The 12,248-nt window shown below is 60.7% G+C and overlaps 1 protein-coding gene across 3 annotated transcripts in view; it reads left to right on the plus strand.

The window, feature by feature from the left end:
- Nucleotides 1-12,248, plus strand: part of SCUBE1 (signal peptide, CUB domain and EGF like domain containing 1) — a 138,209-nt gene that overhangs the window by 82,290 nt on the left and 43,671 nt on the right. For 2 of the 3 annotated variants that reach the window (XM_032346018.1, XM_032346020.1), the window contains one exon: nt 1,614-1,703. The exons of the other annotated variant lie outside the window; for it this stretch is intronic. In XM_032346018.1, the coding sequence (XP_032201909.1) occupies nt 1,614-1,703 (90 nt within the window). The remainder of the gene's footprint in view (nt 1-1,613; nt 1,704-12,248) is intronic. 3 annotated transcript variants of the gene reach the window in all.

Genomic DNA, 12,248 nt, shown 5'->3' on the forward strand with positions numbered 1-12,248 from the left:
TACTCCCTGGTACTTCAGAGCCGGGTGGGGGTGCCAGGGTGCGGGCAGGCCACCAGCGTCTCACCCTAGTCCCGGCTATGGTCCCGGGAACTGCTGCCCGCGTGGCTCTCCCCTTCCTCTGTGTGGTCTCCTCTCAGATGGCCGTTTTGGTTTCATTTTATCTCATTCCTCCTGCTTTTCTGGTGATGGTCCCTGATTGCCTGTCTTGTCTGATAACTGACGTTCATTAATTATTTTCAGAGCCAAAAGCCAAACCAAACCAAACAACCAAAAAAATATATATTTTTTTTTCAAAGCAAAACCTGGTGTCAGACCAGTGTCTCTATTGCAGCCTGATCCCATCTAGAACCCCCTCTCCCACCTCTCTCCCTGTCTCCTCTGTCCTGCCCGGGGCCTCTGAGGCCCAGCGGCCCCTGCCTGTCTTGTCTGCTGGGTCTCCCTCACTGTTTGTGTCTGCAGCGCAGCTGGCTCTGCCGGCCACGGGACCAGTGCAAACAGCTGCCGGCCAGACACACCCAGCCTCGTCTAACACATCTTGTCTTTGTCCACCTGACTCATCCTTTCTCCTTTTTTTTTTTTTTTTTTAATCTTTTAGTGTCTGCTGCATGTGAAGGTCCCTGCTTGGATCTACTTTCTAATGTAACCTCCCTCACCCCATCCTCCCCTCCCCTCCCCCTAGAAACCCTCTTCCACACCCAGCGCCTGGGCCATTGCTCTCTGCTGGCCAGGAGAACCTTCCTTCTGTCTCTGCTCACTGCTGCTTAGGTTCCCCTCTCCGGAGCAAATGTCTCCACGTGTGTCCCACTGAGCAGAGGGCCGCCAAACAGCTAACCTCACGTGCTCCTCCACGGGCAGCATCTTGGCCAAGCATCTTGCCCAGCGGCCAGAATGCTCCCCGGCTGCCCACCCGCCTCTCCGCACGCTCCTAAAATGACTGACCCATCTGTGCAGCCCCTCGTCAAGCACTTGAATGTCTCGCTCTAGTCCTCTATAGACAAGCAGGCAACCAGCGCTGCCCAAATCGAGCCCCTGTTCTTTCTGTCTGTTCGACTGGATCCACTGTGGTGTCTTTGTTCATTCCTCTGTTATGTTTTGTTCTTAACTTTGCATGAGTGTTTGACACACTTTCCTGCCTTGACACAGGGCGTCTGCTGTCCAGGCACAGCCATCACCGGACCTCATGGCCCTGTCCCTTTGTCATGTGCCTTGTCCTGTGCCTGCCTCCCCCGCCTGAGCAGGGGGCATCTGCAATCACTTCTGCCTCCATGTGCGGCTGAGGGGGTGTGTGTGCTTTTGTGCCCCCCCCAACCCCCGCAGCTGGGTCTGTCCACTCTGACCTCAGCCGCTGCCTCTGTGTGTTCGCGGCAGGGCCCTGGGTCCCACCTGTGCCCTTGTGTGGTCGTCCCCCGCTCTGCACCCCCCACCCCTGCCGCCTCCTGCCCCGAACACGCCACCTTGGAGGCTGCCGGGATTCGCCCCTCGGCGCGGACGCCCGGCCCGGCATGCTGCGTTGGCTGTGTGTGCGCCACGCCGAGAGGCTGACTGTCTTGGGCCGCGGGAAGTGGGCTGTCATTAACCACCGGCTCCGTGTTTGTCCCTTACTTGTGTTTTAGAGAAGGATGAGGCTGCAATTGAGCGCTCTCAGTTCAATGCCACGTCAGTAGCTGATGTGGACAAGCGGGTGAAACGGCGGCTCCTCATGGGTAACACTTTTCTTCCACTTCCTTTGTTGTGCTCGCGCCTTTGTCCGCGTGTGTGCGCGTGCGCGTGCTGCTGTGTCGGGCTGTGCGTGCCGGCGCGCGGGTGTGCGTGCGTGCGTGCGTGCTGGCGCGCGGGAGGTGCGTGCGTGTGTGCGTGCCGGCGCACGGGGTGTGCGTGGGGGGGCTGTCTGCGGAGTGTCCACGTGCGTGTGGTCGCACGTGCCGCGTGTGAGTGGGGGCTCCAGTCCCGGTGGGAGCTGGCGTTTTCTCTGTTAACGTTTACGCCCTTCATCAAACACGTGTGTGTGCGCGTGTGTGTGGTGAGGGGCCCAGAGCCAGTGCACAGTGGCCTCTGCGGGGGACACGGTTGCTCTGCGTTCCTCCTCTTCCAGTACATAAGCAGGATCAGCAAGGCAACAGGGACACCCAGAAGCGACGGGGGCCGCCAGCGTAGAGCAGGCATTCACGCAGCAGGGCGCCTCTCCATCTCCTTCCGGAGAGGAGCCACATCCAGGGCGAGAAAGACAGCTCGGGTGGGCACTGGCTTTGTAGTTGGGAAATCTGCTACCCAGAGAGGACCGGCCTGTTCGGGCCATCTGGCAGGCCCTGGGTAAAACAAGGTTCATTCAACCCCTTCTGGTCCCCAGGCTCCTGACTCGGTGAATGACCCAGCCTGAGGTGGGTGCAAGTGGGCAGCCTTGGCCCACTTTCCCCTGAACTTTAGGCACCTGCTTGCCTCTGCACAAGGAGCAGAGGCAGATGTGATGTGGACTACACTCCAGACACTGACCCTGGGCTGGATCCAGATTCTAGAGAGTCTTGCCCAAAAACCGCTGGTACTGCTCAGGGTGGCTTGGGAGGCCTGCGGGTGTGGCTGACCCTCGGCAGGGTGAGGAAAGAGAAGGAGCGGGAGATGGCTGTTCGCTCACAGAGCAAGTCTGCCCCTTAGTTCCGTGGTTCTGCACTTGCTGGTCCCTGGATGGTACCAGCTTCCCAGGCCTCTGGAGCACAGCTGTAGGGTGGTTTAGGATCCTCACAACCTTCTTTGTGGCAGTCTGATAGGCCATAGCAGCCTTGGGAGCTGTGGGGCCAGGTGGTACATTTCCTCTGTCCTGGAGGAGGAAACAGGGTCTTTGGGGTACCCTGGGTTGCCCACAGTCACATACTATCCTGCACAGCCTAGCTAAGCCCTAAGTTCATGGCTGTGTTAGGGTCACAGGACCATGGAAGTCAGAGCCACAGAGTCCTGGAGAGGTCGCCTACTTTTATGGTCCTCATATGAACCTCAAGTGAGTCCAGGCACCCAGGGCAAAGGGAGATGTAAGTGGGGCCATGGAAGGAATATGACCTTCCACGTTGGGGACTAAGCTTGAAGCCCATCTCCCCCAGTGGGGCTTGGAGGAGCAAAGGAAATCTGGACGGGCTGCTGGTGCTCTGTGCAGCCTGTGGTCCATGCTGGGCAGGACAGGCCATAGCCATGTTTCTCAAACAAGAACACTAAGGTTCAAAGAGTCTGGAAGATTCACCTCTGGTAACAGGCAGATGGGACAAGGCCTGTCATGTTGACTTGTGCTGTCTGGGTTGGCCTGGGAAGGGCTGGATATGGCCTAGGAATGGGCTTGAAGGCCCCAGCAGACAGGTTTGCCTACTACCATCCCGGAAGGTGTGAGTCAGAAAGGTGGCTGGAGGTGGGTGGTGGGAACCTAAGAGCTGTTGGTGCTCTGAGGGCACGCTGAGGCCCCAGCCTCACTTACTGGGAGAGGTGGGTACTGCTGCCCAAGACCAGAGCTCCAGAGCAGGGCAGGGCCATGTACTGGGTCCCCGGAGGGCCTGTACACCTCCGAGCAGGAGAGTGATGGCAGAAGAGGGCTGAGCTGAACTTGCGTCAAGCAGGTGATGGCAAGGTGCAGAGAGGAGTTGTGGACTTGTTTTTTCGAATTACAGTCGGCGAGTGCTAGCCTGGAGCGCGGTTAGGGAGATGGAAGGAATGAGCTGAGAACACAGGTACCCTTGCTCCAGGTTTGGGAGGCAGTGTTAGGGGAGCCAACTGGGGGGCTCGGAAGGAGCTAGGGAAAAGGATGATCGTTGGCCTGCCCTGAATTCCCACCTCTCGTTATAGAAGTCCCCTCACACATCCCTTTAGAACCCATCCGGCCCCACAGGCAGGAAAAAACCTCCCTCCTCTGGTGACCACATCAGCAACAGACTGCTTCTGCAGGCCCAGGGTGACACCCCCGTTCCACATCACAGAGCGGGTGGTGGCCTGTAGCAGAGCAGCCGGGGGCCATTCAGGGCTAAGTGGCCCTGCCTCAGCCGTGGGGTCTCAGCTATACCCAGGAAGTGCCATCTATAATTAACCCCAGTCACGGAGCACAGGCTACGAACGGGGGCAGTTATGTTTTCTTTAAAGAGGCTCAAAATATGTGACAGACGTTGATTTACATTAAAATCGGTTAAAATATTTGGGTATGAGGGTTGGAGTGATAAATTTCAAGTATCTGGCTGACTTGTGCAGACCTGAGTACAGGTACCTGAGTACCCAGCTAAGTTTACCATGGGCTCCTGGGACCCCAGTCCTAGCAAGACTGATGAGACACTCTGGGGCATTCTTGCCAACCCAGGTATTCAGTCAGTCCCGCAGTGTGCATGGAATGGACGCCCTGCTAGCCTTCTGTTGCTGCTCACAGGGTCCTGCAGTCTCAGTGCCTTACAACAGCAGCAGCACCTCAGCTTCCATATGTTAGAAGATGGACCTGGGACTCACTGGGCTAAAGTCAATGTGTCAGCAAGGGCTGCATTTTTTCTGGAAGCTCTAGAAGTTTCTAGAACTACCCATATTCCTTGGTTTTAGGCCTCTTCCTGTCTTCAGAGCCGACGGCATTGCATCTGCCTGACCCTGTTTCCATCAGGCTCGCTTTCTCTGACCTTCCTTCTCCACCTTTAAGGAATCTTGTACTACGTGGGCCCACTCAGATCATCCGGGACAAGCACCCATCTCAAGGGTCTTAATTTAGTCATATCTGCTGGGTCCATTTTGCCACATTATATCATGGAGGATTAAGAAAAGGACATTTCAGGGGACTGTTACTCTCTTGACCACAAATGGTTCAGACTTAGTCTGGGAGGAAACTCCCAGGCTGGCTGCTGTGAGCTCCAGAGGCAGAGCCCCCGTCCGCCCTCTTCACTTCCACCGACTGGTGCACTGATCTCGGGGCACAGGGGTGGGCACAGTGGCAGCTGGCAGCATGGGATGTGCAGGTCCACACAGGAAGCCCCCCCCCCCGCCCCGGACTTACAGCCTCGGCAGGTGCCCCCAGAGCAGGCACCCACCCCTTCCTCGGCAGCCTCCGTGCACATCAGCCCGCTCATTCTGGAGGACTCTTCCTCCTCACCGTGATCTGTGCCAGGGTCTGAGGTCTGTGGACTCCCAAGCCCAGGGCCCTAAGTTAGGAGCTGAGTAGCATCAGCCCTCCCGACTGGAATGTGTCCTCATAGCCACCTAGGGGTCCCTCTGAGCCCAGGGGAGCCAGGTGCTCCAGGTCCGGTGCGTACAGCAATAGTTAGCCGAGAACCCCAGCCTTTCTGTCCTTGCTCTGTCCCGGCCTTCACTCATCTCCCAGCCACCCTGAGGCTTAGCGCTAAAGCAGTTCCCATTTTACAGTTGAGGACACGGAGGCCCAAAAAAGTATCAGGAGTTGGCTCCTTCCATTCCCACAGTGGCCCGTTCATTGTCCCTCCATTGAGCCAGGCTTCCCTTCCTGCGTCGGCATGGTCCCATAACCCTCTCACCTAGCGGGGCTCCCAGGGAGTGGCGTGAACAAGCAGAGGGGCCTGGCAGACAGGGGAGCTGCTGAGAGAGCTCCAGGAGGGGGGCCCAGGGGCTGGAGCCCTGGAAGGCCAGGGAGGACCAGGCAAAGCAGGGCAGTTGTGCTCAAGGCTGACACTTGGGGGTTGCAGACTGAGCCCTGTGCTTTCCCCAGCCCCATCTCTTAACCATACAAGCCCCTGAGAGGTCCAGCTGATGTCGCACACATTCACACTCCTGCCCGGCTCCCCGCCTCTCTGTCCCCCAACCTGCCACCTCTTCTCTACCGCCATCATCTCCAGGATCCCTGGGCCTCTCCTGATTTCCTCTCCCAGGCAACCACATGCCCCCCACGCTGGTTCCAGACCCACCCATCAGTCACCTCCTGGAAGTCCCCTCCTAGAACCCCTGCACGTGCAGCTTCCCATCTGGGCCACGCCACCCACCACTTTTCACCAGGTGCCATCTGACCCGGTTCTACCTGGCAAAGGCTTGTCCACACGTAACCGGACTTTTGTTGCCACCCCTATCCCTGCTTCTTACCCCTCCTCCACCAACACCCTCTTTTATCCCAAGCCTGGGACAGAGGTCAAGTCTGCCAGCTCTCACAGCCCCCGGGAGCACAGCACAGGGCATGGCCCAGAGCATGAACACAGGCTTCCTGGAGGACATGCCTGGGCTGAGTGGGGCCTCGCTGCTCACCGCTGCCACAGGCAGGTGTCCAGCTGGGAGAGAAAGGGGGCAGACGCGGATCTGGAAGGCTGGGCAAGCCTGGCAGTGGGGATCTGAGACGAGGGAGGTGATGAGACGGGGCAGTTTCCCAGCTGGGCGCTTAGCCGGAGGCCGGCCGGAGGAGAAGACTAGGCAGACCTTGGGCCAAGCTCCACGCACTGGGCTCTTGCGCAGGAAGAGCCAGCGCAGTTAGACTTCGCCCCTCTCCATGAACTGCTGCCAAGCGTGACTGCTCTCTAGTCAGCTGGAGACTCTGGCTGTGGTCCTGCCCTCTGTTTAGCGCCACACACACACACACACACACACACACACACCCCAACCTCCCCGACACACACACATATGCCCTAAGGGCTGGTGGAAGGAGGCGGGTCCTGGTGACCGGCTGAGTAGTCCAGGGGAGGGTGGAGGCAGGGCACTGGCAGGGCTTGGCAGACAAGAACGGGCAGGGCATCGGCTGGCCCAGACGGAAGCTGCGGCTTAGAGGGACATAACTCACCCCAGACTCGAAGTGTGTCTGGCCAGACCCAGGGTTCCCAGTGCCAAAGCCCAAGCCTGGCTGGAGGGACCGGTCCTACTCCTGTCCTGGAGAGGCCCAGAGCGCTCACCTGTAAGCCCCTCAGCTTCTTTTGGAGCCTGAGGCCTTAGTGCTTTCTCCTCTCTCTGGGCCCCAGATGAAGTTTGAATCTGCTTCTAGCCAGGCTGTGTGCTCATCTCATGAAGTGTAAAACCCAGGGGAGCTGTCCCCTCGGGGGGCACAGCTAACACAAGGCGTACTCTGAACACCCTTCTCTCAGCCCCCAGAATGAGGCTAGGGGGACAGTTACAGGTCGTGTGCGCCCTGCCCCTCTGCCGACAGGTGAGTGCTGGCAAGCCCCCCCCCAGTTCCTGCAGCTTGCGGGGGGGTCCCTGCTGCTGTCCCTGAGTGGTGGGGTCAGAGCGAACCGAGCAGGAAGCGTGCGCTCAGGCCCAGTGGTTGGGGTTCAGAACTCGCAGCAGGCAGGGGTGTTGGAGGCACAGCAGCTAGTAAAGAATCCTACGGCTTGAAGCCAGTGCATGGTGGCACGGCTGGGGCCTGGGCTTGGGGTGCTCGTGCGGCTGGAGACCGAGGGCAAGGAGCACAGAACGGTGTTACAGAGAGAGGGATGTGCTCAGGCGGGCAGCTGGGGTGACCCCGAGAACTGAGGGAGATAATGCCGTCCTCGTCTCCTGACAGAGCTGGCCCAGCTCAGGGGGGCTGAGGGGTGAGCCAGGGTCACATGGCTCTTTGGAGGCACGTGTTCATGGCTTCCCTGGGGGAGACCATGCATGAACCAGAGAACTGGGCATGGGGACACCTGGCCTGCCGTGCTGCTCCCTCCCCTGGATGGCCTTGGTAAGTCCCTTCCCCTGTCAGAACTTAAAAGCACCTCGTGTTTCCCCAGCCTCTGGGGCTGTGACAAGGGTCAGCTGGGACAGTGGTGCCTGGGCAAGTGCTTCCCCAGTCAGAGTGACTCTCAGTGGTTGGCCCAGCTCCCAGGCTTTGTGCAAAATGCCTCCTGGTTTGTGGCAGCAGCCCCCAAAACCTCCCTCTGACTTAGCCCTGAAGCCTGCACGCCCCCACAGCCAGCCCCCGCCCTGAACCGCCACCAGAGCTCCCCACCGACATAGCCTGTCTGAGGGGAGCCCCTCGGGTAGGTGGCTGCCTGCCCCCAACGGCTCCTCATGCCGCCCCATCCCACGGGCAGTTAGGTACACTTGACCCCCACGTGCTCCTTCTGGGCCTGCACACCCTGTCCCCAGCCCCCTCCCTGTCCTGCCTTCACCCTTCCCTAGGTGTTTTGGCCCCTCAGGATTTGGTCCAAATGGGCCCCACAGCCCAGCGGGATGTGACCCCGTGCCCTCTGCCACCTGATGGCCCACTTCCTGATGCGTGAACTGGTTGACAAGGCTCCTTGTCCTGCCACACTCCGGAGGGTCCTGGAACTTGAACTCCAAGCCACAGAGTCCAGGGCACCTTTATTTACCAATACAGTCTTTGGTTCGTCCGCGCTCTTCCGAGGAGCCCCCCAGTGCAGAGACAGCGGAAGTGACCGGGAGCACCAGTCAGCCGCCCACAGCTCCGCTCGCGCCCCAGCCACCTGGGCAGGCGACCGTCCAGCCTTCCTGGCTGCTGATCCCTCCTGCTGGCTCCCCTCGCCTCCGGGTGGCTGGCTGGCTCCGCCAAGGGCAGGCCCGGTGCTGGCCGCAGACCAGGCGTCGGCAGCTGCCTCTCAACCAAGGAGTAGCCAGAGCTCAGGGCTTCCCGCAGCGAGACTCCCGGGTCTGTCCCAAGGAAGCCGGGGTGGGTCCGGGTGGCTCCGCGGGCGGCACCTTTGTTTGAAGAACTGTGCGTTTGTTCTCAGAGGTACGGGATTGGAGTTTTGCTGACAGTGATTGTTTCCAGTTTGTTGTCCAGGCCCAGGCTCTGCGGCCAGACCTGGGCTCTGTCCTGACTTCCCAGGGGATCAGCATCGTCTCCAGGCGGGGGGCACCTCACGTCTCTGAGCTTTGGTTTTCTCTTTTGCTGGAAGGGGGGCCGTAGTCTGTACTCTGAAGCAGCTCGGATGAAATGTTCAGTGAGGGGTGCCTGGCCTACGTGTGGCACAAGGCACTGCCCCGTCACATTCCATTCTTTCTTCCCGCCTTCTCCTGCCCAGGCCGCTGGTGCTTTCCTAGGGGCCTTGGAATGCTGGGCCCAGGCCATGTGATGAGAAGCCTGGGGCCCGCCTGACCTCGATCAGGTCAGAGGCGGTGGTGCCGTAGGGAAGCGGGCCGAAAGAACCAGCGACATGAACGAGGGCCTTTCAGCGGCCAGCCGGGCACCTGCAGTCTGGACCCTTCCGTGAGGTCTGCCCGGCTCATAGGCCAGGACTCGGAGAGGGAAGGCAGAATCCATGTGCCAGCTTCACTGGCCCCAGGAAGTCCCAGGGTCGGAGGGGGAAGAGGGGCGCGTGGGTGCCGGGCGTTGTCTCCCTCGGCCCCAGGCTGTCCTCTGCCCTAACTTTCCCTGAATCCCGGCAGCCATCGGGAATGTGGAACAAGTTCCCCTCTGTTGAGCAGCGTCTGGGCTGAGTCTTTGGCTACCTGGACATGGAAAAGTTGCCAGCAACTTGCAGGGGTGCCCTTCAGGCCACAGATGAGGAGACTGAGGCTCAGGGATGTGTCCCACAGGCCTGCTCTGCGCATGATGCCACTCCACACTCCCTCCAGGGAACGGTAGGCAGGGGACTTGCGCGGGGCATGTGAGGCCTCAGCGGGCATTTGCTGCTGGTGGTGGGTGTTCTGAGAAGGTCCCACATCTGGGAGGGGCAAGGCAGTGCCGAGGAAGGGTCACCAACTGGGCCTTCATGAGGCTGCTGTAGAATGGGCGTCACGATCTCTCGCTCTCCTTCCTGGGATGGCCTCCGACAAGAGGGTGCACGTGAGCCCCACTTTGTCTGCTCGCAGCGCCCCTCCCCTTAGTAGCCAGACTGAAGGCAGGAGCCAGAGGCCAGGAGAAGTCTTGCTGGCATGGCTCTAGAAACTTCCCCAAGGTCTGCTCATCTCACTCCTGGTCAGCCTCTTCTCTGCCCGCAGCCCCCACGCCTGTTGCCACGGACTGCCGGGCACCGTCCCTCAGATCCAGAAGGGTCCCGCTCTCTGAGCACCAGTGTGGAAATCCCACCCAGCAGGCAGGCCCGTGAGAGGTGTCACCCCTGAGATCACAGGCCTGCCCCGTGCCTCCAGAAGACAGTTCCACTGATGCTGACAGCAAACTGCCCTCAGCAGGGCCAGGTCCCAGGTAGATGGCGCTGGTGGGGTGCTGCGGGCCTGAGGGCCTGTTTCCTCCACGCAGCTGGACCAGAGTCAGCACAGGGCCCAGGTTGGGTCTCATGGTCACCCACTATGGGCTGTAGAGGCAGCATCCAGAACCCACCAGGTTGCTTCAAGGTCGGCCCGTGAAAACCACGGGCCAAGGGGTCCTCTGGCCTCAGATGTGACAGAGAACAGTGCTGGGTGGCAAGCGGAGCTCCCAAGGCCCCCTTTCCCTGGGACCCGGCCTGGGCCCCTTCCCGTTGAGGCTGCTGTCCTGGCCTCCACAGTTGCCCTGGCTCCCCACACCGCCTTCCCCAGGGTGTCCCCCAGGGCCCAGCTTCCCTCAGAGCCCCAGGTGCCCCCAGGGCAGAGTCACCCAGCGCCCAGCCCTCATGGCGCCTCTCCCCGCACAGGCAAGAGCCGCTCTCTGCAGACGGCTCTCAGGAGTGGGCATCCGCCAGCCGAGGCAGAGCAGGGTCACTGGGCAGAGGAGGGAGGCAGGAGCAGGGGTGGCAGGCCGCAGACAGGGATGAGCCCTGCTCCCCCTCCCTGCAGAGGGGCTGGGGGCCCGACCCCTGTCACCTGCCCAGGGGACTTTGAGAAAACCAGCAGGCTCACTGTGCCAGAGGGCCATCCATTGCTGGCAAGGCCCACGACAGGCCACAGGGCCACCCACAGGTCAGTGGTGCCGGCACAAAGAGGTGGGCTGTGAAGGAGAGGCCGGCCAGTGTGCAGACCTCTGCCAGGGAGCATGGCTTGTACCCCAAAGTGACAGGAGCCACGGTCAGCTCAGGAATCAGCTGAGAGAGGAGAGCGCAAAGGCAGAGATTCTGAGGCTGGGCAGGGAGAGCCAGGGCCTAACCCCTCTTCCCAGCGGGCTTCCCTTGGTCTTAGCGGCAGAAGGGCAGGTGGGCCAGCCCTGACTGAGGCCTGGACAGGTGGCAGCAAGAGCTTTGGGCTCCTCCAGCCACCAGGGTGGGGCCTGCAGGGGACAGGGCAGATGTCTGGGCCAGCGCGGTCTCTCTGGGTCCTGGGGCTCACAGCTCAGCCACCCATCAGAGCCTCCGGAGCGGGGCCTGACCCGTCCCCTGGAGACAAGCCTGGGATTCCTGGGATTCCCAGTCACACCAGGGGGAGAGCCACAGCCTAGGGACCGGAGGATCCTTTGCCTAAAGTCCCCCAGTGCATTGGGAACTAAGGGTGGCATTCGGGCCTCTGGACCCATGTCCAGTTCTCCTCGGGGCACTCTCAGCAGGGGACGCTGCTCGGCCTGCCGTCAGCCCGTATGAGCGTCCTCCTCGCCCAGTGCCTGTGCCCCTGGCTAGCGCGGCCACACTCGCAGGTGGCTACACTCGCAGGTCCTCTGTGCTGGCAGGCTCGTCGGGCTGCCTCCCCCTGCCAGGCCCAGCATAGGGCCGGGGCTTGGTCACCTCGCCCCGCCTCCTTCCTCCAGGGGCTTGTTCTTTCAGCAGAAATCGGTCCTGTGCTGGGCATGGGGTGCCCCTGACACAGCTCTTCCTGGGGAGTGAGTGGTCTCTGGGGGAGACAACCACACGAACGGAAGCCTGGGGCCTGGGAGAGCCAGCAGGGCTCAGGAGAACTCGGAGGGGCCTTCTGAGTCTTGAGGGGTGCACGGGCCTGGAGCCCATGCTTGGATGCGATGGGGTGAGCCGGGGGGAGGGGGGGCCCGGACTCCTGGGCCAGTAGGTAGAGTCCATGCCCCATTCTGTCTGCCCTGAGGCCTGGGTCAGTGTCAGACGCATCTCTAGCTCTGCTCCTCTCTCTCAGCCTCCCAGCACCAAGGAGTCTTTCCCAAACTGTTGTTCAGACAGAGCAGGGAACCCATCTGCTGCCCCACCAAGCTGAGGTCTCCAGACACCCAGGGACTCTCTGAGGCATATCTGCGCCACCAGAGCAGGAGCTCAGATGAAGCCTCGACAGACTCAGTGCTAAGACTCTGCACGTGGAGGTCCGGGACCAAGCCTGTGGTCACTGTTGGGACAATTTACAAAGCACCATGATGTCCACGCTTGTCTGGGCCTTGCACAAACTCCACGGTAAATGCCATCACTTCCATGTCACATGTCAGGAAGCCCAGACTCCAGGAGTAGAAGCGCTTACCTAAGGCCCCAGGGCCAGGTGTGCAGCTCCTGTGTCAGCCCCTGTGCAATGACTGAGACTGTCCACAGGCCTTCCCA

This window comes from Mustela erminea, chromosome 6 (genome assembly GCF_009829155.1).
Source record: "Mustela erminea isolate mMusErm1 chromosome 6, mMusErm1.Pri, whole genome shotgun sequence".
NCBI lineage: Eukaryota > Metazoa > Chordata > Mammalia > Carnivora > Mustelidae > Mustela > Mustela erminea.